Source organism: Calidris pugnax, unplaced genomic scaffold (assembly GCF_001431845.1).
Source record: "Calidris pugnax isolate Ruff unplaced genomic scaffold, ASM143184v1 scaffold27, whole genome shotgun sequence".
Lineage (NCBI taxonomy): Eukaryota > Metazoa > Chordata > Aves > Charadriiformes > Scolopacidae > Calidris > Calidris pugnax.
The window spans coordinates 15,522,317-15,550,198 of record NW_015090893.1 but is presented as its reverse complement, the minus strand read 5'-3'; the positions used below and the strand labels follow the sequence as shown (position 1 = coordinate 15,550,198).

At 46.3% G+C, this 27,882-nt stretch overlaps 1 protein-coding gene across 2 annotated transcripts; it reads left to right on the top strand.

Moving 5' to 3' along the window:
• Positions 1 to 444: 444 nt before the first annotated feature.
• On the top strand, positions 445 to 26,595 carry SLC25A48 (solute carrier family 25 member 48). 2 transcript variants are annotated; one of them, XM_014948228.1, is made up of 9 exons: positions 445 to 1,775; positions 5,151 to 5,222; positions 5,806 to 6,058; positions 7,523 to 7,771; positions 9,046 to 9,179; positions 24,496 to 24,540; positions 24,646 to 24,672; positions 25,299 to 25,427; positions 26,360 to 26,595. In XM_014948228.1, the coding sequence occupies exons 3-9, from the start codon at positions 5,827 to 5,829 to the stop codon at positions 26,465 to 26,467; spliced, it is 924 nt and encodes a 307-aa protein (XP_014803714.1). In that variant the 5' UTR covers positions 445 to 1,775; positions 5,151 to 5,222; positions 5,806 to 5,826; the 3' UTR covers positions 26,468 to 26,595. The 2 variants fall into 2 exon arrangements, with proteins under 2 accessions (XP_014803714.1, XP_014803715.1); XM_014948229.1 differs by lacking the exons at positions 24,496 to 24,540; positions 24,646 to 24,672; positions 25,299 to 25,427; positions 26,360 to 26,595 and adding exons at positions 12,531 to 12,660; positions 13,246 to 13,382 and having other exon boundaries at positions 880 to 1,775.
• Positions 26,596 to 27,882: the final 1,287 nt, after the last annotated feature.

Here is a 27,882-nt window from a genome sequence, read left to right as displayed (position 1 = left end):
CCACCCACCGGCGCCGTCGGTTTTGGCTTGGGTTTAATCCCACGGGAGGGATACCCCAAATTTAAGCCTCGGTAGGGGTGATGCTGCTGCGCGCCCAGGGAAAGGGGGCGGAGGGGGGGCTGCCGGAGCCACCCCCCAACCCCCCCGAACCCCCACCGGCTCTCCACTCCCTTCCCCTCCAAGCTGGGCTCGGAGGCGAGCAGCCGGGGCTCGCAGTAGCCAACCCAGGGCTCGCAGTAGCCAACCGGGGGTCCCCCAGCCCCACACACCCCCGGGGGGGCGGTGACCCCGGCGGGGCTGACGTTCTGGCAGAGAGAGGGGTATCGATCCGGCCCCTGAAAAAACGCTGATTGCAAACACCGGGAGCACAGAGAGCAGAAAGGAAAGGAGAAAGTTCCCCCCCCCGCCCCTCCCCGGGTCTAACAGCCGATAAGGGGGCAAGGGGGGTGTCACTGCACTGCCCACCCCACACCACAGCTCTGCCCGGGGTCCCGGGTTGGGGCTATGGATGTAGGATGGTTCATAGGTCCGGACCAGCCAGGTGAAGTCAACGGGTTGGCTGACTCTAAACCAAAGCCCAGAACCTCTGCCAAAAAGTTAGGGATCTTTGGATCTTCAAAAAAGGGATTTTGGGATCTTTGGATCTTCAAAAAAGGGATTTTTGGATCTTTGCAGCCCGCGGAGGCTGCAGGAGGCCATCTGCCCCGCTCCCCCTGTGCTGGACAGGACACGTGGGGGGTGAAGAGCCACCAGTGTGGGTGGCAGCACCCAGTTTTCATGCCTAGAGCTAGACCCACAGGTGGTCTCAGGTTTAAGGTCCAGGAGGAGAAGGGTCATTTTATAATGTTTTTGAGTAAAGTCATCATGTGCTGACCAAGGATGTGATGCTCTTTTCAGTCCTGATCCACAAGTGAGAAATTTCATGTAGTCTCTAAAGCGTTTGGGGACACTGGTTTGCATGGAGACTTGCAGATGTGGAAGCAGCACAAACTACCTGTCATCTCCCCAAACACCCCGAAAACTGCCAGCGTGGTTTGCTACAAGAGCACAAAACCACATTCTGGCCACGGCACAGGGGTTGCTCCATCCTCTCAGAGAAGGGGGAAACCAAGCCGTGCTCTGTCCTGCCGTGGGGGCTCCTGGCAACGAATGGCATGGGAAGGTGGGCAGGACACCCTTTGGGAATGGGCCAGTTTCTCCAGACAGCCGTGGGGAGTGAGGCTGGATGGGATTGTAAAGATCAATAAAGAGCAAGGTCCTCTTTATCTGACTCATCCCTGACGGGTACCTCTGTAAACTGCTCTTAAAAGAGCAACGGATGGGGGTTCACAGTCCCCATCAGCAGTTGGCTCCAGCGCGTTGTTATCCAAGCCAGGAGAAAGCATTTCCTCATTATCTGACCTGAATCTCACCGTTGGAGGCTAAATATTTGCATGAACTTACAAGAGTGTGAAGGAGGTTGTTCATGGACAGGAAATATAAATCCACCACTTCCTCATCAAGCTTGGATGCCTTTGAGATATAAAGTTGATGGAGTCCAGGAGAGTATCTGGGAGAAGATGCCTAAGTGTTTCTGCCCAGCTTTTCCTGTTGTTAGAGACTGGGCATTGCTCTGGCCCAGTATGGCTGTTCCTATGGAAATCTCTCCTCCTCCCCTATAAACCCATCGCTTCCTGTCCCATCACAAAAGCTTCTTCAATGCTTTGTGTAATACTTTGCTTTCATCCCCAGGAGCTGCCAGCGTGGTTGTGGGCCACCCCCTGGACACCATCAAGGTAAAACACTTTGAACCATGTTTTGTTCTCACGTCACCACCCAAAACCCCACCGACGGGGAGGTGGCTTCTCTCGAGATGACGCTTCAAAAGACCTTCACTTTCCTCACTACCCCACGGGGGAATTTAGCCTGGCTAGAAATGTTCTAGTAGACTTTAGCCTTTGTTCTTCTCCGATGCTCGTTGTGAATGAGAAACTAAAAGAAGTGGCTGATACGTGCGAGTTCCTCCGGTGAGGATTAACGCTGAAAATTAAACCTGGCCTTACTTAATGGGGTGGTTTACCCAACAGCTCTGCCCATGTTCTGTTGAACTTCGCCACAGAGAAGTATTCAAAAGGGCAACACAGGAACTGTATTTGTTTTGCTGCAGGCACATTTTTACATGTTTTCCTAGTGTTGGCAACGCTGGGAGGGCAGAGTGCTGGAGCTGTTAGCCCAGGGCTATGAGATGCAATATTTACATAATTCTCCATAGACGTAATTCCACAGAGGGAAGGATTTAGAGATGTAAAAAGATATTTGCCAGCATGATGCAGACAAGCCCGTGCACACACCGCCACGGCCTGACGCAAGCTGTCAGTTGACCATCCCCACTGATGCAGAGATGTAGAGGAAGATCCTCTTCTTTTTCCTTTCTCCTTTTGCACAGTGTGATGGGCATCTGAGCCCAGCTTTCATTGCTTCAACTGCTCTGCCCATGTGCTCTCATCAGGTTCAAGCCTCGTGGCTGGCACCAGGTGGGACTGTCAGATGAGACAAACCCCAGAGTCACCCTTTGCATCTTAGAGACCCTTGGAGGGTGATGGGGAGGAGGCAGGGGCCAGGGCTGCCCCATGCCACATCCCTTCTCCTTCCAAGCAGCCATCCCCTTCCAGGCAACCGTCTCTCCTGGGATGAGGAGATGGTCTGCCAGGGCATGAGCAGCACAAGCTGGCTCTGCCCGGGGTTGCCAAGGCAATCCCCATCTTGAGCTGGCCATCAGGGCCTCACTGCCAGATTTGGGGAGATTTTGGCAACAATTTGGAGAGGATTCTCCTGGGAAGCATCAAGTTTTTGGCTGCCAAGAAAGAGTGAGCCCATCCTTCAGTGTTTATAAAGACATCTCTCAGGCTGACCCCTCTGCTGCCCTTGGCTTTGGACACGGCCTGGGAATACCCAGAAGGCAGCCTTGTTATCTTTCCAAATTTAGTGGAAGTGGAAAGGCTGACCCCTCTGCTGCCCTTGGCTTTGGGAATACCAAGTAGGCAGCCTTGTTATCTTTCCAAATTTAGTGGAAGTGGAAAGGAGAGTTTTTACACAGCACTAAGCTAGAAAAGGGGCAGCTCAATGGCATTCGCTGCCTCCAGGAGATGGGGGGGGTCCTTCCCCACCTGGAGGAGAGGTCAAGACTGGAAGAAAGGCTGGATGGGGTCTGTGGTATCTGCACCATGGTTCCCATCAAGCAGGTCTTCTTCTGCTGGCCCCTTCCCAGCGTCGCAGCTTCCCTCAAACCCAAGCAGCTGTTTTTCCACTCTAAATAGTTTTACATTTACTCACGTTTAATCTTCCACATCGCGTTCATTTCCCCAGAACTTTCTTCAGTTTCTGGGTGTCGCCCAAGGGCTCTTGTCTAATTAAAACCTAACAGGAAAAGTTTCCCCAGGAACATCTGTCCTGCCATCAGCTGACTTTGACAGAGATGGCAGCAGGGGTTTCAGCGCGGGGCGTTCACAGCTTGTGAGGACACCCAGTTACTCGAAAAATTTATTAACTTAAACTTCTGGATACCTGGTTACTGTGTAAAAGAAAAAAAAACAAGCCCAGGGAGGTAAAATGGAAATGTCTGAGGGAGAGTGCAGATGGAGCTGGGAGGGAAAGGCAGGGCTGTGCACGGGGGTCACCCTGTCCTGGGGTGCAGCTGGTGTCCCCACCGCCCCTGGCGTGAGTCACGGCACGCACAGCTCTGCCCCCACGGCCCCCAACGTTGCACAACGTGCCCTGCATGAGCCATAGCTGGCATCTTCATGCACCAGCTTGTTTAGAAGGGCTCAGTAAATAGTTTACTTTCACTGCCACCCTCCCCATGGCCTCTGGCCAGGTGTGGAGAGGTGCTCGGTGTGGACAGACGGCTGGATGGAGAAGCCCTGAGGTGAGGAGTGAGCCCAGGTTTTGGTCCTTCTCTCTCCCCAGCCAGGGTCCCCCCCTTTGGCACCCCAAGGTGGGGGAGGCTCTTGCAGGGCTCAGAGCCAAGGGATTGTGTCATTCAACCTGCTGTTTGCTGTCCAAAAACCGTCCCCAGGCATGAACTCTGGAGAACACTCACTCCTTTGGGCTTTAAATTCCCAAATAAAGTTCCTCCTTCACCCTGGTGTAAGTTGGGACTGAGGGGTTGGAGGGGACCGGGCAGTGTCCCTCCAGCACAGGTCAGCCTTGTGCCTCCAGGCTTCATTTTGTCATTTCTGCTAGCAGCAATGCTGTTGGATATGACCTGAAATGCTGTCCCCATCCCCTAAACACAGCCCCGAGAGAGCACGTGAGTGTCCTCCTATAAAAAAATGAGCTCTGGCCTCAACCAAGATTAGTTGCTGAAGCTCCAGATCCTGCGAACCAAACAGGGTTTCCATTTCCTCACACACCTCTAAGCCCAAGAAATGCATCACGTATTAGGATTTTTTTATTGCAAACTTGTCAGCAGCTTGAATGAAAGACGATCTAACTATATGTTTGCACGTGTATATATACACACAGATAAATGTGTATCTGTGAGAAGGGGAAAAGCATGTTGAATCATACAGACTTTGTCCTGATTTACACGCCATGTCTTACAGCTGTTGTAGGCACTTTTTGGAAGGCGAATAACCACTGCTTTCCAGAAACAAAATGTCTTTGTTGGACATGATGTAAAAATGTATTTTCGAGTGAAGCACGGAGAATTTCGGAATTATTTTGGCTCCAGTCAGTATTTCCATGTTTTAAAATCAGCCTAAGATGGGAAAGGCCCTGGAAGCCTCCCAGGGGAGCTCATTGAGAGTCCCCAGATGGAGGAGACCACATCACTCTCCAATTTCCACGTAAATCAGGACCTTGCCAGTGACAGGACTGCACACCAGCAGTCGGCAGGGCCAGGGTAGCTGGTCTGGACTCGAGAGAAATTTGACAATCATCGATTCCAGATGTTGCAGAGAGCTGCAGACCTCTGAGATCACGTTTAGCCCTGCTTCTGGCAAAGTTCAAGGGGGAGTGGATGCACGTATATCTTCTTTTATTGCTCTGTTTTCTTTAGAACTAAGGAAGGATTCGTTCTCAAAGCAAAGTACACATTGTTTATGTAGCGTGAGCTTTCACTGGGCTGGAAGCATTAGATTTTAATTGCATTTTCTGAATGTCTTTTGCAGACTCGGTTGCAAGCTGGACAAGGGTACGGAAACACACTCAACTGTGTTCTCACCGTGTACAGAAATGAGTCTGTAAGTACTTTATCGTACTTAAAATGTAATTCTACAAATGCAAATAGATAAATAGGTAAATACATAAAGTGTTTATACAAAATCACTGGTGACACCAGGAGTTACGTGAAGATGAATAAAGCTGGTGCAATTGAGCCTGCAAATCCCCACAGCCTTCTCTTGCTTAACTCTAAGGTCACTCTCTTGGTTACTCCTAGAAGGAGAAGGCAGATCCCTGGCAGGGAAGGATAATGACACTGCCCATGTCCCCACATGGGTCAATGTTACATCCACAGGGGCTGGTTTGCCCACACCTGCTGGCAAAAAATACCTCTACTGGAGGTATTCTGCTGACTTTGGTGATGCCAGGCCAGAAGCTGGCCATAAAAGGGACTTTTATGGGTGTTCCTGTGCTTTCATCATGTCCCCTCTTCTGCACAATCGTTACAAGTCTTTAGCAGTATGAATTAATTACCACGTGCAAACGGTTGGCTCCAGGAGACACCTTCTACTTCGATTTACATTTCTGGCCCAGTAGACGAGTTGGGGTTGACGCTGCTCAGTCCTGTTGACTCTCTTAACACCTTCTCCCTGCCTTGGGTAGGTGGCCGGCTTCTTCAAAGGCATGTCCTTCCCTCTGGCCAGCATTGCTGTCTACAGCTCCGTGGTGTTTGGTGTCTTCAGCAACACGCAGCGGCTCCTCAGCCAGCTCCGCCACGGAGACCCGGCCTGTGAGCCCACGTTGGCCGACGTGACTCTGGCCAGCATGGTGGCAGGGTTCATCTCCGTGGGCATCGGCACTCCCGTGGACCTGGTGAAGATCAGGCTGCAGATGCAAACGCAGCCATACATTGAAGGTAGGAAGCAAGAGGTTTTTTTTGCTTTCCCTGTCGGTTCTGGGTGTTTTACCGAGAGCTTGAGGACAACTTTGCTTCCAGGCCCAGCTCTCTGCTGCCTTGTGCCACCATGATTGAGCTGAAGGTGCTTCCTTCAGCTTCAGGGTGGACCTCATCCTGTGCAGCTCGAGGGTTTTTTTTAATCAGTGGCATTGATGAGATCTCTGCTGGGATTTCCAACTGATTGGGGTCTATAATAAACACAGGGGGAGGTCTGCTCAGGACCAGGAGCCACAGCAGCCACCTTCCTCACCCGGCCATGGGGCAGGAACAGAGTCCCTGGGCTGTCAGATCCCCTGGAGATCCCCTGGGCCAGCAGCACCACGGCTGCCGGCAGTAAAGCCAGCTCCCCACCTACTGCTGCACACTCTCAATCCCACAGATATTTGCCCATAAACCCCTAAATTTCACATGTATATTTGAAAACTGCTGGATTACTCAGAGCAGGGTTCCAGGTACCCAGGTGCAGTCAAGACGGGTCAGGAGAGGACACCAGCAGGATGGCAGTGGGAAGCTGTAACCTCTTCAGAAGCTGCAGGGAAAAGGAGCTGCTTCTGCTCAAGTGGAACAGGTTGCCCAGAGAAGCTGTGGCTGCCCCATCCCTGGAGGGGTTCAAGGCCAGGTTGGAGGGGGCTTGGAGCAACCTGGGCTGGTGGGAGGTGTCCCTGTCCAGGGCAGGGGGGTTGGAATGAGGTGATCTTTAAGGTCCCTTCCAACTGTAACCATTCTGTGGTTCTATGAAACCCTACTGGAGCCCATGCACAGCCAAAGGAAGAGATGATGCAGCTTCAGAGCTCAACAGCTTGGATTTCAGCAATTTCACAAACTTCACCTTTCTCATGATTACAGCTGTGGTGTTTAACTGTATGCAGCTTCAGAGCTCAACAGCTTGGATTTCAGCAGTTTCACAAACTCTACCTTTCTCATGATTACAGCTGTGGTCTTTAACTGCGGAATAGTGACATTTTTATATTGCTTTGATAAAATACAATTATGTCCACTTTTAAAAGCCTCCATCCAACTTAGCAACCTAATGCCCTTTCCAAAAGCAGCTCAGTCCTCTACATCAGAAGGGCCAGACTCTGAAGATGTCAAGGCTTTCAAAGATACAGTTTGGCACCAGATGTGGTTAAAATCCATGAAATTTGGGCACATGGCCTTAAATTCATTTGGAAATCTCACTCGACACATATTGGGAGGCATGCAATATATCTAAAAAAAATCTGTCCTGAAGTACCTAAATGTTTTTTTAAAAATGGGCCTAATTCTTGTTTCCAAAAACCTTTTTTCCCCACCTACTACATCTTGATCCCAGCAAAAGAAGATGGATGGCAGTGATTTCTGTTGGATAGTGGTGGACTTTTGAGAGAAGTCTGGTAGCAATATAGCTATTACGACAGTTGTATTTATTTTTTTTTTTTTCAGGAAACGTTAAACTGAAGCCCACAGTTCCTGAATTTCCTTTGTACCGAGGGCCAATTCACTGCTTTAGGACAGTCCTACAGAAAGAGGGGATAGCAGGAATATACCGAGGCGTGGGAGCAATGCTTCTGAGGGATGTTCCTGGGTACTGCCTCTATTTCATCCCTTACACGTTTTTCTGTGGCTGGATTACTCCTGAGGGATGCATTTCTCCTAGTCCTTCCTCCATCTGGCTGGCAGGGGGTATAGCAGGTAAGCACCGTTTTTCCCCCACAACACTGGCAGAACGAGGATGGGAAGGTGCCCGAGGGCTGGCTCAGGGGCCACCACATCCTACTGATCACCAGGAGAAGACATGGAGTTGAACGACCTTCCTCCCCTGGGGCCAGGTCCCCTGGCACCACAGCTGCGCTTTTATGACTTGACAAACTTTTATTGAAGGCACGTTATCAGATCTTCATCAGGCTCAATGTCGATGAGATGGAAACCAGCCAGCGCCTTCATCTCCCTGGATGTCCCAGGGCAGCCCGTGTGTATCGCGTTGCCAGTGACATACGGCAGCCAAGATGCTTCCAGAAGAGGACTTCAACCTGTTGGCTGCCCCCCAGGAGGGTGTGCACCCTACCCACAACCAGGGTTGACTCTTACTGATCTTCTCCTCCTTTTTTTTCCTGCGTACCCCTGCCAGTAAGACCAGCATGTGCATTTCCCCACCACACCTAGAGGTGTTAGGTCACCCCTACACCCACTCCCCGTTTCTTGGCCATTTCTCAACTGCAGCCCCCCTAAATGCAGATCAATCCTTAGCTCAGGTAACGATTACAAAACACCCTCTCTCCATTTCTCCTGCAAATAAACAGAGCCCTGGCCCATCTGAACAGCTTCTCCAGTATGCCCCAACACTCACGTAGGTCCAAACAAGCTCTCCTGTGTCCAACTGGGCCACGAATTACGGTCATATGCTGACCTTTCCAGAGAGGCAAAACATCCCACTCAGCTGCAGGCTAATCAAGGTAAATAAACGGCTCCTTTATAGGAGTGATGATGTCTCTCAGCTGTGTGGGGCTTAATCCTGGTTGCATGAGATGGACTAGTCTCTTGTTTGCATTCTCAGCTCAAACTTTGCTTTTCAACAGTATTACCTGAGACTCCAGGTTGGTTTGTTGTTGTTTTTTTTTTAAATTGCCCTCAAGCAGCAGCTCCCTGAAGCTCAGGCTCTTCCCACAGCATGTCCATGCTCCACCAGAAGCACGGCAGAAGATGTATTTGCACCTGGGGGAGCACCTCCTGGGCTGTCTGCATTTGATTACCAGCATTAACGCACAAAATCTCACTGCTTCTTCCAGAAACAGGGAACTTTGCTCCCTGAACTACTTACTGCTTCTGTGCCTGAGCAGGGTGACTGCCGTGGAATGAAAAGCCCATGGATACGAGGTGGTAGATGAGAGATGAATTTCTGAGTTCACTGACCTGCAACCCAGGAAATACAGAGAAGAAATTGTTCAAATACTTCTGCATTTTTCTAGGAGCCATTTCCTGGGGGACTGCTACTCCAATGGATGTTGTGAAAAGTCGACTTCAGGCAGATGGAGTTTATTTAAACAAGTACAAAGGGACCCTTGACTGTATCTTGCAGAGCTACCAGAACGAGGGCCTAAAAGTAAGTGATATTTGAAGTAAAATCTGGGTATTAGGTATTTAATTTTCAATTTAGGAAATACAATGGCTATAACAAAACTATTTGCAGGGTTGAAAGACAGCTAAAGCCAGTTACTGCTAAATTATAATAATGACATTAGGTAATTATAGTGTGGATTCTTTCTTAATCATAATAGTGAGAGTAATAATGTGTCTCACAGAACTGAAAAAATCAATGACTGGGGTTCACGGTCTGCTGCTTTAATTAACTTAAAATAACACTTCATGTAAGTGCATTTAATTGTGGATGTGATTTGTCATAAATTAGAGGTAGAAAATCTTGCCTCAGTGATTGCTTTGACAAAATGCAGAGATCAGATGTTTCCTGTTGACACCAAAAATCATACATTGGGCCACATTTTGGTGGAACTGCTCACCCTCGCTTTCCACCAAGAAACAGCTGATTGAAAATGCTCTTCAATTCGAATTGCTTTGGCTGCAAACCTGAAGAAGGGCCGTGTGCCAAAAAAAATACTTATCTCCTTTTTTTGACTTTGTCTATTAGAGTAATAAAAGTTATTTGTTTCAACCGCAAACTTTGCCTCAGCTGAAAGTGAATGGTGGAGAACCAGGGTTTGCAGCTTTATTGCACTGATAACTCAAGGTTACGGGAAGCCACATCTTCTGATATTGATATAAAACTGTATTTCAGTCGTCATCAAAACATCAAGTGGGCTTTTTAGCTCCAAAGTGTTAATTTTCACATCCTGAGGGAAAAGTTACAAAAAAAGAAAAATAACCTGCAAAATCACAAGGCGGTGTGATTGAAATACTTGCCAAGGTAGCACTGTGTTAGGGCAGCTGTTGTGGGAGCCTGCAGTTCGGTTCATTATGTGCTGTTGAGTGAAGAAAGTCACATTGAAGTGACATATGAAGTCACATATGAAGCACAGGCAAGCTGAAAGTGAATGGTGGAGAACCAGGGTTTGCAGCTTTATTGCACTGATAACTCAAGGTTACGGGAAGCCACATCTTCTGATATTGATATAAAACTGTATTTCAGTCGTCATCAAAACATCAAGTGGGCTTTTTAGCTCCAAAGTGTTAATTTTCGCATCCTGAGGGAAAAGTCACATTTCAGTCGTCATCAAAACATCAAGTGGGCTTTTTAGCTCCAAAGTGTTAATTTTCACATCCTGAGGGAAAAGTTACAAAAAAAGAAAAATAACCTGCAAAATCACAAGGCGGTGTGATTTAAATACTTGCCAAGGTAGCACTGTGTTAGGGCAGCTGTTGTGGGAGCCTGCAGTTCGGTTCATTATGTGCTGTTGAGTGAAGAAAGTCACATTGAAGTGACATATGAAGTCACATATGAAGCACAGGCATTGGGAGAGATTGGCAGAGATGTTAAAGGTGGTCGGAGGAGGGTCAGGATGCTCCAGGCTCTGCACAGGTAGCACACAGGATGGCTAAAAAGGGAATTTCCATGTGTTTTCCCTTCTTTCTCTGTCTTCCTCTCACCCCCCACCCTCCTGATCCTGCCTGAATATTAACAACTAGTTCAGGCACTTTAATTATTTTTTTTTGTTTGATGTCTGAGCTGCTTGCAGTTTTTCCACTCTCGTGCCTGGCGCCTGGACCAAAGCCAGCAACAGGATTGAGTAATAGTTGATGATAAGACTGGTAGATCCTACTTTCATAAGGAAAATTGTTTTATACGTTAGGAAACAAAGAGGTGATAAATGGCAAACCCAGGTCTGGGTGTTTTCATTCTGGGACAAGGGGAAAGCATTCACGGGGCTGAAAATAATTGCCTGGCACACAGGAAAACGTAAATACATTTTTCTGTGTGCCTTCTTTCTCCATAGTCAGGTGTTTTCATTCTGATGAGAAAAATGTGTGCCTCTGGGATTCTCTTCATGAATCTTCATTATTATTTAATTTGGCGTTCTCATGTTACTATATGGATACTGCAAAAATTTGAATTTCCTCCCAGAAAATTCTGTCTTTCTTAACAAAAGAAAAGAGCCCAATAAATCTAGGGATATCCTACATATCCTAATATTGCAATTTCACATTGCAAGTTCTGTCCTAAACAATGTGAAGATGTTTTGGTTCTGTCTGGTACAAGTCAGCTTAGTATTTCAGGGGAAATGCTGGGTAGATACTTAAATCTCTGGGTTTCTGGTCTTGGAGCTGAGATCTTGTGGGCTTTCTTATGTGTGGGAATTTTGCCTTTGTAGAGCCTGGAAGGGGGCTTGCTTTGCTGATGTTACTTTTGATGTCTATTCTGAACTTCTGGTGTTTAGATTAGTGACCACAGTGATTAGCCTGGGTGGTTAACGGAGTGATTTTGGGAGAAACAGGCCAGCAGAGATACCCCATCACTTTGTAAGCAGGGTTACCCCAGAGTGAGTGACTTGTGCACATTCCAGGCCACGGTGTTTGTTATGAGGGTGTTTTTCGAAGGGAAACAAGCCAACACCAGGAGCAACAAGGGCCCCTTCTCCACTTTCTAGAAAGCACTTTTCTGTCAAGCACTTAAAAAATGCAGGGTCTTGGAAGTGCCAGCATTTTTCCAAAGAATACATATTGAGCAGAATGTGGAAGTCTGGCTGTATATATTAATATTTATTATCATAGTGAAGAAAACACTGGGATACGTATGAGCACTAAAGCTTGACCTTAGCAATCCACATATGAAAATATCAGCTTCTATCAAATACTTTTCCCAAAGCTGGTGGCAAGAGCTAGATCTCAGCAAGGTATAGAGCAAGTCTAGATTTCTGCTGATTGAGAATTTGTTTCTGTGCTGAAAGGTGAAAGCTGCAGAACGGTCCCTGTGGCACAGTGTGAGCGTTGGCTGGGCTGGCTCAGCCACACCAATCCCTCTCCACTTCCCAAACGTCTTCTGGACTCATAGACCCAGGCCTGGGAGTCCAAGCATTTGCTGCACGAAAGCAACAGCTTTCTTCTTGTACCCTGGATGTTTGCATGATCCCATATGCAGAGAGGAGGAGGGACTGTAGCTAGGTAGGACAACACTGGAAGACGTTCTAGGTTTCTTGCTTTCTGTTCTACACTAGGGGCATGAGGCCATTTTTTACCCTCAACCTCTTGTAGCTCTTGCTGGCAGATACAGAGGGGATCCATAGGGAGCCTGGAGCTCTATGGTGCCAAACAAGTGACTTTTGCCATTGTGGTTCTGTTCTCCAGCACAGAATTCAGCAAAGACTGGCATGGAGAGAGTATCTCCTGAGCAAAGCAAGAGTTGGTTCTTCTGAATCCCACCATGATTTTGCTCAATGTTTTCTTCTTCTTCTTAAAATAGCCAGTATATTCCTATGGTCTAACCTCTCTCCATCCCCAACAGGTCTTTTTTAGGGGCATCACGGTCAATACAGTGCGAGGATTCCCAATGAGTTCAGCCATGTTTCTTGGCTATGAACTTTCCCTCAAAGCAATGAAAAGAGGCCAAACTGAGACCAATCCTTAACTTCCAGGTCAGCGCATAAAGACCCTCTAGCTTTATTAAAATTATGGAATTAATCTTCGAAACAAATGGAGTTGCAATTGTACAGATCCTCTGAAAGTCAGATAACTTACACGTGTACCTACATCTGATTAGTCAAGCACTTTTCAAATTTGGGTCTGTGGGATCTGGAGCAGACAATAGATGTGCCCATGGATTTTTATTTCATTCCAGATCTCCTGGAACTTCATTACAATCCATTCTGATTGTTGTGATTGTTTTGATGAGTGTGAATCAGAAAAGAAAATCTGAAAGGAGAATGTTCTCTAACATTTTGTAAGCTTTGAAATGTCATTCTCGCTGAAGTCCCTGCACAAAATCCTTTCCGCCTTTGCTCTATCCACACAGACCTGAAATTAAGCCCTTTCAAAGTGTCTTGACTATCAACTCACCATTTTACTCTTTCCCTCATAAACCTAGGCTTGCATTAAGGAGCAGCGTTAAAAATACCTGATTACAGAAACCTTTTTAGCAGTTAAATACTCAAGATTATTCTTCACAGTCTTGGCTGTTTTCTGCAGTACGCTATAAACCTCCTTCTTTCTTATTTCAAAAGCATTGCCAAGAAGACCTGAGAGTCTCCTACTTTCCTGAGCCAAATGAGCAGTGTGGTGTTGGTGAGGGCTGAGCTGCTCTGACAGAAGACTCCTGTTCCTGCACCTGTGGCATCTCCATTCTCTTCTGCCATGGACTTAAGTCCCTGGAGGACTCCAAAAACTGCACCAGCTCAATCAAATCCAAAGACCACTTTCTTGTCAAATCTTTGACTTTGTTGAGCTCAATCAAATCCAAAGACCACTTTCTTGCCAAATCTTTCACTCTAAGAGCACCTTAATTCCCACTTTGGTGTTGGGCTTTTTCACTGCTGATATTTTTCCCATTGAGCCAAGAGAACAAACCTACTTCCCACACCAGTGGGATGTACCCAAAACCAGCCCGACCCACACCAGCCGAGGGAGCATCTTTTTGTGTAAAACCACCACGCATAAATTCTCATCTTTTATGTGAACAAGGAAAGGGGGAGCTGTGATGGGTGCCCCGGTGCTTTTTGTGTAGGAAGGTCTGGATTCCCACCAAATCCTAGCTTGCTTTCAGGATTCAAGAAATGGATGACTCCACCAATGTGAACAGATATTCATATTTTACATCATGGAACTCTCCACCAGTGGGATGTACCCAAAACCAGCCCAACCCACACCAGCCAAGGGAGCATCTTTTTGTGTAACACTGTGCATAAATTCTCATCTTTTATGTGAACAAGGAAAGGGGGAGCTGTGATGGGTGCCCCGGTGCTTTTTGTGTAGGAAGGTCTGGATTCCCACCAAATCCTAGCTTGCTTTCAGGATTCAAGAAATGGATGACTCCACCAATGTGAACAGATATTCATATTTTACATCACGGAACTCTCCAGTTTGCCACAATTTAACACATTATCATGAAAAAATGCGAAGGGCTTTAACAACTTCAGTAGTTACCCAAGGTATAAATTAAATTGGGAAATCAGTTTGCCACAATTTAACACATTATCATGATAAATGTGAAGGGCTTTAACAACTTCAGTATTTACCCAAGGTATAAATTAAATTGGGAAACGGGAGGATGTTAAATTTGGAGACTAAGACGCTCTTTTGCTTCAGAAAATGATAGATAATACAGATGGCTGCCTACTAATTTACGTAACCCACCTTGTGAAGCCCTCCAGGGACCTGTTAGAGATCTCATCAGACCTTCTGATTTCCCTGCTGTGACAGTCTGACTTGCCAGCTCCCAAATCCCGCAGACCTCACTTTGGAACCTTGAGAGATCACCACCAAAGGAAGTCTCTTTAAGGGATACAGAGTTCATTGCGTACTGTTCTCTAAAATACATGGGCCAACTATGATAGATAATACAGATGGCTGCCTACTAATTTACCTAACCCACCTTGTGAAGCCCTCCAGGGACCTGTTAGAGATCTCATCAGACCTTCTGATTTCCCTGCTGTGACAGTCTGACTTGCCAGCTCCCAAATCCCGCAGACCTCACTTTGGAGCCTTGAGAGATCACCACCAAAGGAAGTCTCTTTAAGGGATACAGAGTTCATCGCATGCTGTTCTCTAAAATACATGGGCCAACGTCAGCCTTCCAGCTCTTTGCTGCAATCCCACTGAGATGACTGGGGCAGACCCAGGTCTCTCTTTGGTCTACCTCAGCCTTTCAATTATTCCAAGATCTTTTACACCATGATTATTGCTGTTAAATGTCTCCATGCTTTATTTTCTAAGCATGGAGCTTCAGATGCTAAAAACCAAGAAGAATCAGCTCTGCTGGGACAGGAGGACTCTGGTGGCACTGGCAGGAGAGGTTGAGGAGTAACAGCCTCGCAAGCAAAGGGACGTGTGGCATGGGGGACCAGTCTGGGACAACACTGTCCTCTTGGAAATGTACAGTTCCTTGCATCTTCCTCTGGAGGAAAAGCCCAGCAATGGCAGTTTTAGCAGATGCCCTCAATAAAGGTTTCTGAAAGCAATCTAGAGCAGATGTCCTGCTTTCCTCCATAAACGGAGGAGAAGGAAAGAGAAACTCCTATGTCGTCTTCCCTGCATGAATGGAGGAATTGGTGACAAGCCTTGAAGACCTCTACAGAAAGTGCCTAAAACCTCGAGTCTGGAGCAGGACTCAGAAATAGGGTCCCCAACCCTGGGCTCCCCTTTGCTGGGGCCCAAATTAAAAGCAGAAGTGTTGTTTCCCCCAAAACCAGCCTTAAAAACATGGGAGAAACAGCGGGTGTTGCTTCATCTCAGGACTTGCAGGCGAGGAGGCTCACAATGCCTTTGAGCTTGCCAAGGACACAGGGAACCGTGTTTGATAAACGATACAGATAAAATTGATGAGCCTTCACACAAGAATTTGTTGCTGGCTGCATTTAAGGATTCATCCTTTCCATGTTACCTGTCAATGCATATACGTAAAACCTGTTCTCTAGATGCATAATATCATATGTCTCCAGGGATAGCACTCGGGGAGACTGTTTTTTCAGTGCAAATAAATGGTGCTGCCTACCTGATTGCATTATGTAAAATGGACCATGAATTGATTAAACTGATGAGGTTTGCAATGAGCTGTGTATCTGAATGATCCTCCCCTCACAGCGCCCAGCGTTTTTGGTGCTCCCCAAGCATAAAGCCCCAAGACCCGTGTTGGAGTCACCTGGTGATTTTTTCCTGCTATTCATCATCCAATTAAACCAATTTTGAGAAGGATGGCTGGTGTTTGCTCGGAAAAAAACTCTTGTGTAGCACACACCTGCCAGAGGGAGCTGTCAGGGAGAGCTGCGGACTACCCAGCGTTGAAAGGGTAGCAGAGGGCAGAAAGTTTTTAATATAAAAAATAAGCAAAGCAAGTGGGAAGTGAATGAAAGGCTTTGGCCACATGATGGCATCCTCAGCCCTGTGCTGCTCCCTGCACCGCTCGCTCCAGCTGCCAGGCAATCTCTGTCTGCCTTGCTCCATTCAATCCTGAGCCCACCTTGGCTGCCAAGACCAACACATGGTCCCTTCCCAACAGGACAGCCCCTCAGCGGGCAGCCTGTGGGTGGTTTTGGGGTGCTCCTGCCCTCCCAATGGCTTCCCAAGCCCAGCAGAAGGAGGACAAGCCCTGGATGCACTGGTTAATCAGCGTGTCATCCGTTAGCATCCATAGACTGTCTATGAACTAGGCAAAGCAACACGAGGGTTTGGAAGTGCTCCTGCCCTCCCAATGGCTTCCCAAGCACTGGATGCACTGGTTAATCAGTGTGTCATCTGTTAGCATCCATAGACAATCTATGAACTAGGCAAAGCAACTCCGTGCTGGAGCACCAGGGTTTGGAGGGTGACAGGAGATGGGGTTGACGCTGGGTCAAGCACAGCAGGACTGGGACAAGCAGAGTTTGAGGGACAGCACTTGGTGGCACAGTTGTACCCATCACTGGGATGGATCACAGTAGATCCCTGCACACTGAGCCAGATAAATAATCTAGTCTTGCTTTTGATGTAGAGAGTGGCTGATTGTGTCACTAAGGAAAGAGGTCTGGTGGTGGGGTCAAGTCCCATGTCTCAAAGATGAGGGATGGCAATTACAATTTACGCACGCTGAGACTTGACAGGTCTGTGTCTTGTGAATGATTCTCCTTATGATGTATCAAATTCATGAATTTTTAGAGATAATACCATTTCCATTGATAGAAATTAGGATCTCTGAGGGATCTAGAGGCTCTGGGAGTCCAGAACAGTGCCCTGTCAGGCAGGCAAAGAGCCATACATACAGCTGATTCAGATCCCTTGTGTGGGGCACTGACTGCATATGTTGGTGGTTTTGCCCCTAAATTACACAGAAGAAAAATCCCCTGTGTCAATGGAATTCGGGGTATGGATCTGCTCCTCTGCCAGTGCTGTGGCCACAGTGACCTGCCATCACCCCACCCTGGAGTGGGTTGTGTCACTAAGGAAAGAGGTCTGGTGGTGGGGTCAAGTCCCATGTCTCAAAGATGAGGGATGGCAATTACAATTTACGCACGCTGAGACTTGACAGGTCTGTGTCTTGTGAATGATTCTCCTTATGATGTATCAAATTCATGAATTTTTAGAGATAATACCATTCTCCATTGATAGAAATTAGGATCTCTGAGGGATCTAGAGGCTCTGGGAGTCCAGAACAGTGCCCTGTCAGGCAGGCAGAGAGCCATACATACAGCTGATTCAGATCCCTTGTGTGGGGCACTGACTGCACATGTTGGTGGTTTTGCCCCTGAATTACACAGAAGAAAAATCCCGTGTCAATGGAATTCTGGATACATCTGGGAGTCCAGAACAGTGCCCTGTCAGGCAGGCAAAGAGCCATACATACAGCTGATTCAGATCCCTTGTGTGGGGCACTGACTGCATATGTTGGTGGTTTTGCCCCTAAATTACACAGAAGAAAAATCCCCTGTGTCAATGGAATTCGGGGTATGGATCTGCTCCTCTGCCAGTGCTGTGGCCACAGTGACCTGCCATCACCCCACCCTGGAGTGGGAGAAGCCATCCACTTGACAGCTCGTTCACAGATGCTCATAGAGCCCCACATTTCTAAGATAAATGGAGTAAATCCTGAAATTGGTAAAAAATGAGAAGGGAGACCAGAAGCACCAGGGATACCTACTTCTATGTTTTTCTTGCCTGGAATATGAAAGCATACTCAGACCTGTCATGCCTCAAATTGAGTCTGTAATTGCCCAACTTTCATGTCGCTGGTGGTTTTCCAGCTCTTGCAACACCCCTTATTACTTAATGAGATGCTGGCTGTGCAGCTGTTTTTCCCAGTTTGCACAATATGTAGTGCTATGGAAGGAAAAAAAAAGAAAAAAAAAAAAAGGAACAGCAGCTTATTTCCCCAGTTAAAAAAACAGGAACCAATTTCCCAGTGAAAAGCTACTTTTCTGGACAACAGCCCTGACCTGGAGGAAGGTCTTTGGTGCTGGGACAAGCTTCATGATGCCCATGAGGAGGGAGCAGGCTGGGGCTGCCCTCCAGCCAGGGGGCAAGGGTAGGGGCACCTCACCTCCATGTTTCTGCATCCCCGCTGCTGCTGGGCACCGATAATGCTCTTGAGTCCTTCATCCAGGCAGGGTGCAGGTGACATCCCACGCAGGAGCTCGTCCCCAGTGGTTTTATTGCCTGCTGAAGCCCTGCCTCTGATGGCTCCAGACCAGGCTGAGTATTTTCTCACACCTTGGGTGTAGGGTGGGGGCACCTCACCTCCATGTTTCTGCATCCCCGCTGCTGCTGGGCACCGATAATGCTCTTGAGTCCTTCATCCAGGCAGGGTGCAGGTGACATCCCATGCAGGAGCTCGTCCCCAGCGGTTTTAGTGCCTGCTGAAGCCCTGCCTCTGATGGCTCCAGACCAGGGTGAGATCTTCTCACACCTTGGGAGTCCCTGCCTGGCATGTCCACACCTCGGGCAAGATCACAGTCCCCGTCTTGGTTTCTCTTTCTCTGTTGTAACTCTGAGACAGAGGAGTAAGTGACGTCTTTGCAGACAATGAGATATATTTTATCTCCTTGGCTTATCTGATGTACCTTATTTTGTCACAGAGATTGATATAGTGGAGATTTCTCTCCTAGACAAATGCATTCATGTAAGACAAGGAGGCCAATGCCTGTCTTGTACCCATGAAGAAAAAGGTAAAGTCAGAAGAAATATTCAAGGAGAGAAGAGGGAGGAAGTTCGGGTAGCTAAATTGAATATAAACTGCAGCAGAACAGCTTCCTTTCTGTACAGCCACCTTCTACCTATATATGGTCCTATAGTGATGGGCAGCACACCTCGGGCAAGATCACAGTCCCCGTCTTGGTTTCTCTTTCTCTGTTGTAACTCTGAGACAGAGGAGTAAGTGACGTCTTTGCAGACAATGAGATATATTTTATCTCCTTGGCTTATCTGATGTACCTTATTTTGTCACAGAGATTGATATAGTGGAGATTTCTCTCCTAGACAAATGCATTCATGTAAGACAAGGAGGCCAATGCCTGTCTTGTACCCATGAAGAAAAAGGTAAAGTCAGAAGAAATATTCAAGGAGAGAAGAGGGAGGAAGTTCGGGTAGCTAAATTGAATATAAACTGCAGCAGAACAGCTTCCTTTCTGTACAGCCACCTTCTACCTATATATGGTCCTATAGTGATGGGCAGACTGATGACTGCCAACAGTGCATGTAAAGTATCTTGCCAGAGAAGGGCTCCAAAGGGAATTAAGCCACGCAGTGAGGGGAAATTTAAGTAGTTACACTGATTTTCAAAGCAGTTTTCCTAAACCGTAGATCCTGTGACAGCTCCAGTCAGGTACTGCTGGAAAAACCAACCTGCTATGAGCCTTACGTGCAGCAGAATATCTGTTTAAGGGGGTCTCGGTCCCATATGAGGTCTTACTGTAAGATATAAAATGCTGAAAACATCAAGAAATCCTTTCTTAATATATGTGAAAGACCAAGGCTGCTGGACTGTAGATCTCCAAATCTCTGAAAAATACAAGGAGGCCCTTTTGAGTGATGGAGAAAGCAATGGGTAACCTTGGGACACAAGGAGAAAGAATTGGAGAAACAAGAAGAGGGGAGGCACAGGCTGAGATTGCTCTGCTGCCAGCACTCGGTGCTTCATGGTGGCACCTCCACGGCCTCACCTGCAGTATGAGCACCAGGACTTACACAGCTCATCTGCATGGATTGGACCAGCTCACAGTCTACTCCCCCACGTTTCCAAACATTTTAGCATTAAAGTAGCCTGCTTTACTCGCAGTATGGAAAATCCTGCCAAGTCTTATGGAAGAGGGCCAGCCTGTTCTTACTCACGCAACTAGGTGTGAACCAATATCCGTGCTTATTTAATTGTGATTGCCGTGTTTCCACCAAGCAGTCTGCAGGTGGTTTGTCAATGCTTCCAGCATGGAAAGAGAGCTACAGTGCAGGTACGGCAGGTGGAGGGCTCTCACGCGGCCACGGGGTGGATGGGTTGTGCTGTCTGTCTGTCCTGTGTGTCCATCCTTCCTCCGCATGCCGTGCTGAGAGGGACCTTCAGCGCCCAGGGGCATCTCGCAGTAGGACAAGCAAGGAAGGGTGAGTGGACTTCAGATCTGACAGCTCTGCCATGGTTTTCTGGTGTGAAAGCAGTCAGGCCCACAAAAGGGGATGCTGAAATGAGAGCCATGGCATCAGGAAAACCTTAAAATATGAGAGAACTGGTGACCTTTGTGGGCAATTCCTGTTTTCCTCTTCTTCCTTCTGGAGGCTCTCGGTTGTGAGATAGATGCTCTTGCAATACGTACAACGCCCAGCGTGGCTGGCATGTTGGTGCCAGGTCTTTTTGCTTTTAAATGCCTCAGCTCTTGCTAAATATCGTTGCAGCATAGAAAGCTTGGCTCCCCTGTTAGACAACCCAGGAAAGCTCTGGTGACTCTATAATCATATGAAATTAAGATGACTTGCAGCTCTGAAGGTTCCTCTCAGGCGTGTTCCCCCATCTCACAGCTCCTGAGCACCACTAATGGTTTCAAATTAATTAATGGTTAAATGGTTTAAATGGTTTCAAATTAATTAAAAATCTTCTGAGAACAATGAGGGCTCCATTATCTACAGAAGCTAATGTGAGTCTGGGGATGTCCCATGGTCCATCTGCTAGGACAGAGCAGAGCCAGGAGGTACCCCTGCCCTCTTTGAGCTGGCACATGAAATGTTCCCTGAGTTCATCTGGATTTTACACCTTTCTGTCATAGGCAATCTTGCTATTACTATGCAATGGTTTACCCTTTTGTGAAGGAATTAGAATGACCCTATTTTCCTGTATTTCTACGCTAGCGTATGTCATCTTTATCTAAAAGAAAGGTGGAAAATGAAACTATCAGTAGCATCTTTTCATTTGTGGTCTTTGCAAGCTCTCACATCTTGATCGATGTACACAGCAAATGTAAAACAAGGTGGTATGTTATCTTGGTGTTGGTCTTCTACAGGGAATCTTTTTTCTACATTAAAAAAACCCAAACTATACAGAGTTTCTTGGAAACACTACAGTGGGATGCTAATTCTCTTGCGAGAACTCAGATCTGGAGGTTCACACTGGCCAGGCTAGAAGAGTTATTTGGAAATTGGGCATTTGTGCAGTATTTTTGATCAATCAACCTCTCATCAAAATAGGTGCATTAAAAGAGAATATATCCCAAGCTATTTACACATAAAGGGAAGTGGACTCACACAGTCACCCGCTGCAACGTGGCTACTGAGTTTATTATGAATTTCTTTCAGCTTTTTTGAGTTATGGTCAAAAAACCTCTATTTCCTCTCTGCATTTTGGCCTGTGTTGCTTAAAGAGAGATAAAGGGAGCGGAACATAGGGAGATCAGATATCTAGACACAAGGACAAAAAATAAACTGCAGATTGCATTTAACACACAAATGACAACAGTATTTTTGAAAATACTTTGCCGCAGCTGGTCATCAAAATGAAGACTTTTAAAATATCAAAACTAAGTGTTGAATGTTTTGATTAAAAACCTGGTCTTTTTGCCGGGATGGCAGCAAATACGAATTTCCACGGTCTTTGAATCAGCCTCTAAATGCTGGAATAGAGCCTAAATTCTCCAAAGAGAAGCCAAAAGTGGTGCCGCTCACTTCTGTGCCCAATCCACGACTGCTCTAACCGATACATGGAAAGTTCTTCCTCTGCCAATTTGACTTCTGGTAATTTCTGATTCACTGTAAATTGAATACAGCTTTTCTGGTGACCTATCTGCCCTGGAGCAACAACAGCATGACAAGGCTCTCACTGAGCCATCGAATAGAAATCTAAAGATGAAGAGATAGCGCGGGCACTGCTGGCAGGTAGAGAGTGCCAGGAGGAACCATGGGCTCGGGGAGCAGCCCAGGAGCAGCTCTGGAAGCTCTGCCACTCTGATTTTCAGCTTGTGACAAAAATACAGATCTTATCTCTTTGGGCAGCAGGCCTGGGAAGAAGCTCCCTGATCTGCTCGCTGCCCAGTAAACATAATTATGTCTCCTGAATGGAAAGGTCCTAATTATGCCATCAATCACTTTCGCTTACAGAGCATGGCAGCTGCATTGAGACATCATTCCTAAGGTGAAGAGGCCCCAGAGACCCTGCTAAGTCCATCAGATTTTGTAAAATCCTTGTAAAGAAAGAGTGTAGCAGCTACTATGCAAAATGGGATTTCTAATGAACATATTTTCCTTCAAACCAAGAAGCAGTAGCAACTCCTGGCTGTCACAAAAAGCCCCTCGTCCCTCTGTCCCCACGGCTTGTTACCAGCACATCCCTTGCACAACCTTGGCTAAATCAAAGATGCTTGTGAATTCTTTCCTTTAAAACTATGTAAAATCATATTTTTTTCGACCATATGAGAAACCGAGCGTCCCACAAATGTTGCACATCATTTATTCCCTTCAGGAATTTCTGCTTTGAACTAATTGTTCTCGTTCTTGCCGTGGGGCTTTACTGGCTGAAGAAACAGAGTGCAGCACGCCCATTGCTCTGCTTGAGCAAAAGGCTGGTTCCTCAAGGGAGACCTACCCATCCCGGCAGCTTCTTTACTGCTTTTCAGGGAATTACAGGCTCTCGATCACAAATCAATTATTTTAGCTCTTCTCTACCAGCCTTGAAGGATGCCACTGCCTGGTTCATGAATACCATCCCTCCTCACGATATGCTTTTGTGCATCTGTGGATCCTAACGTAGCCTGCTGCCAGCTTTAGCTTGCCAAGGGAAGGCTTCTGGCTTTTCCTAGGTATTCCCCAGGGTTTGTGTGAAAGCTGTAGCTGCCAAATGGGATGTGTGCTTCCCACGCTAAATCAAAGAAAAGAATTCAAAGAAAAGGCTGGGAGCATCCATCCCTGCCCAGAGTCAGCGCTCGGTGGGCAGGCAGGGACACAGGAGGAGGGATGCAGGGGTATGAGGAGGGATGAAGGAGCAGGAGGAGCAGGGAGAACTTCCTCCGCTCCCCCAGGCAGGCAGCAGATCCCCTCTCAGCTGGATGAATGGTCTGTAGGCAAATGCCAGAGAAAAAAAAACCCAACAGATTGCAAACTGATGTTTTCTCTTTCCAGGACAGTTTCCAGTTTCACGCTCATCCTTCAGCCAGACTGACCAGCAGAAGGCTGAAGCTCTTGGAGAAGACCTTGGAGGCATAACGGGATTTAAGGCGTAACAGGAGGGAAGCTTAAAAGTCAACACTGGGGATCTGAACGAGATCTGAAGGGCTACCACTTGCTTTGCCAAGGTGTGCAACTTGAAAAAAGGAAGCCTCTGGGGCCACAGAAAGCTCTAGCAGACATTCAACCTGATTTGGAGACTCCATCTGGGAGAATTTCTGAATTAATACCATTTTGGTAACCTAGGACTAGTTCTGCATCCACTCCTTTCTGCTTAAAAGGGACCGGTGGGATATGACACTGCGGTCTGTGTTGGCACTCTGAGTGTCCGATCCTTATCTCCACTGGGCAGAGGTGGGATTGAGGACCACGGGATCGCTCTCCTGATGGGGCAGCCGTAATTCAGCGTGACAACTTCTCTGGGCGCTGCTCCCCAACTCCAGCTGTTTGTTTGTCTGCTCAACAGAGCCCTGCAACGCCGCCAACTTTCTTTGAGAAAGGTCCTGCTCTGAATCCAGGTGGAATCCAGCTCGCAGCCTGGCTGGGTGTTTTCTCAGGAACTCGGGCAATGCTGAAAATTATTGTCTCTTCGCTTTCATGGAACCGTAATTTACATAAGCACAGGAGACAAAACCCACATCTGAAAAAAAAATGCTTTCGTAGATTTTTTAACCATTGTTTCCTGTTGGGGTGTGATATCATAATGTTCAAATTAATCTCTTCTGAGGAGCATTTGTGAATTTCCGCAGTACTAAAGAAAAGTCACTGCAGTAGGTGACTCAATTCCACGTTTGATTTCTCTAAAATGCTGTCCATGCTAGTGGGAAAAAATAGTGGGCACCTGGTATCAGTTTTATAATTGGGTTTTTCCATATTAGAATGGGAATTTTGTGAAGACTCAATTAAAAGGAGTGTCCTCCTATTCTTCTGCTACCCATCAGACTGAGTTGCACATGAAAGCCAGCATGCTGTCATACATACTGCTCTCTTGTTTGCTGCTCTCTGTGCAAGCACAGAATTGCAGAGTCCGGGAAATTATCTGGTATACAAATCGTCTACTTGTAAGTGGCTGTTTAGCACCTTCAGTCTGTAAGAATGCATGCTTGTAAAGTAGGTGATAAGGAATATTGATTTCTCGCTTGTTACTCTTTCAGGAGGAAGGGTCTCTAGGTTGCCCATGTAGGGAGACAGCTGGCAGCGTGAGTATATTGCTTTTGAGAATCTCATGAAACTAAACAAAAATGAACTTGTGTGTTGAATGCTAGAGATTCTGGGGTTTAATGCTCTGCTCTTTTCATTTTCAGTCATGTTCGTGTCTTCCCATTGCTGAGGTAAGTCTATTTTTTTAAGCTACTGTAGCTGTTAAAGAAGTTCAATATTAACTTGAGTTTTAGTCTGTTCACTTTTGCTCCATATACAACTTTTGCTTTCGGTTATGAGGAAGATTTCAATACACCAGTAGCAGCAAAACCGAGCTTGATAAATAGCAGTGGGGAGGGCAGAAGTCCTCCCGTTATCAGTGCATTCAGAACCAGGCCCAGGCAGAAGACCTTTGTGGCCTTGACTTACATAGCAAAAGATACAGGTTCCTGAGTTGAGAATCTCCACAAAACCTTGTTTCGTGGTCGGTGCCCAAATAGTGAGTGAACCTGGGCCAGAGATGTCCGGCCTCAGACGCTCAGCTCTAGGTATATCCAAAACCCATCGCATGTTTGGAAGCCTCCTCAGATACGGTGAAACCCAGCATTAGCTGAAACTATACTTCAAAGAGGTTACTTCTACGGTTTGAGGCTTTCTGAGAGAGACGACAGGGATGACTTGGTGTTTTACAAACCCCCAAAGTTCTTGTATCAGTTTTCAATAGAATGCAAAATATATTCCATTTAACTGTGACATGCTGCCATGTTTAGGACACAAAATGTATTCTGTTTTTTCAAATGCCTTCTTCGTTTAACAGCCCGGCCACGAACTGGCATGCTTTGTGGAAGGAACTGAACACATGCTGAAAACCAACTCACCTTCAAACAAGACAATTGCACTGCTTAATAGAACCTTCCAGGTTCAACGGGACAGAAACCTCTGTGAAGTAAGACTTTTCTCATGTTTCTATAGATCTTGGTCTATCTTGGGATTTCTTATCATTTAAATATTTGTAGCTAAGTGTTGGGTTAATTTCAAATTTGTTTTAAATACTCATTTTATACATTTTAAATGAGTATGTAAAGACTCATTGATATATATGCAGGCAGATATGATAGCTACAACATGCCCTTTAGCCTGAGGACCTGTGAACACAGATCTCTGGGAGGGGAGCTTTATTTAAATCACTTTTCTATTTTCCTTTCTCAAAACTTGTTCCTACACTGAAGAGTAGTGATCTAAACCCAGAGAGCAGATGTGCAGAAGCAGCGTGGCTGGGCTCAGGTGGCAGAGCCACCTCTTCTGGAGAATTAATTCTACCTCAGCTGCAGTTTCTTCAAGGATACTTGAGCATGAAATCCTGCCATGACCCGCAGCATCTTCAAACTTGTGATGGTGCTCGGGAAGACTTCTGCATCCTCAAGATGCTTTTTTGAGGCAGTGAAACCTCCTTTATTTACTTACTCAGCAAAACTGTTGAGTAATTCAGTGAGACGGGGAAGATGCTGGTGCTGTAGGGTCTCGAGGTCCTTCAGCTTACTTCAAACCTGCAAAGGGGGGTATTGCTGGAGTGACACTGCAGCCCTGAGCAGGGCCATTGCCCTTGTCTTACCCAGCTTCTCCAACTGCTCTACCTGCTCTCTTGCCCATCTTGAAACCTACTTCAAATTGCTTCAACTATAACTATCTGATACGTGACTATATAACAGTCCAGCTGTCACCTTCTTAGTCACCATGAAAAGCCATTCTTACACTCACTGCTCAAGGAACAGTTCTTTAGGAATTCTTTTTGAAATCCCTGCGTAGCTCCAAAGAATGTGTATTTTAACCGTTTCATCTATATCCTTGATTTTTTATAAACTCTTTCCTCCTTCACAGAGCCTGGCACATGGGAAGCAATGTCAGTACAAGACCAAGGGAGACGTGAAGGAATTTTTGAATAAAATCCTGAGAACCTATCAATCAATCAATCAACGTAGATCTTAGAAAAAAATTAAAAATGCTTTAAAGAAGCCAAAGCTCTTCAAGAAGAAGAGGGAACAGAAAAGTTATTTATTGTATTTATTTTCCACCTGAAATGTAAAAGGTAGACATAATAACTGCTAAACCAATAAAACTGTAATTTACGTAAGCACCAAAAGTATTCAAGAGCCTTCATTTTATGTTTTACGTTTGCTGCAACCTGTGTTTGTACCAGTGGGTGTTAAAACGTTTCTGCAAAGCTCTGGTCCAACAGTTTCCCTCCCATGAGATGCTACAGCAAAGTGCAGATATGCCTGTGAACTTGTTCCCCTTCCTGTCCGTAGGACGTTGTTGGTGCAGGACACCAAGGTTTCGCTTCCCATGGGTTAACATCTTCTACACCCTCTTTTTTTTTTCCCACTCTGACCGCTGTATAGCACCAGAAACATTTGTGGACTTCAGATTCAAACAGAAATTCTGTGTTTTCTTCCAGCATCAGTTTTATTTTTTGATAGTATCTCCACACCATTCGCTTTGCTTCTCTCTTGCAAGGTTGCAGATTTTCCTGCCTATAGCTACCTTGTCTTTGTTCTTCTTCTAAACATCCAGTAGTAGAGAATTCATTAACACCTTAACATGCAAAAGCAAGACCACACCCAGGGTTAATGTCAAGATCTGAATGGGCTTGTGTATTTGGAACTTGTGAAGAAGTTTCTTTGTCAGGATGTATTTAACACTGGCTTTGAAGAAGATCTAAGTGCCCGTGAGCTCAAATATGCTTCTCTATCACCTCTCCACTCAGCTCAACAGAAACAGAAGATGCAAAAAGTGAGCTTTGCTGGAAAAAAACCTGACATATACGGGGAGACGCTTATCTCAGCAACCTATTCCAGCCTTTCTAGTAGTTTCTTAGATCTCTTCACACAAGGGAAAATCCCAAGCAGGTGAGAGAAGGTCAGATTTCATCATCTTTGTGGCTCAGAGAGGAACAAAAGAGATAAGGGAGTACAAAACAGGATACCCCTGTTTTGTAACAGGGCTGGATGGAGGATCTTAAAAGACCTGACGTCATTTCTTCACCACCTCCACTGGAATATGGTGGATTTTTCAGACTTCAAGGAACAGGCATATAATTCCCTTTCTTTTTTCAGCATGAAGGGTGGTATCAATGGGATGAATATGTTTTAGGATCAAAAGCGGGATAGAAACACTCATCAACTATATTATTATTCTGAAGGTTTGCATTAATATGGGCTTGGGGTAAAAAAGAGAATTAGATTATAGAAAATGAATCTGATACAACTATATAGAAAGACTTAAACTTATGTAATAAGTGTATCAGATCACATGCATTTCCTGATGTGTTTCTTCCACCTAGTTCAAATCTGATAAGCTAATAAATATTAAAATACTGCGGTAATGCCTATGCAGATAAACCA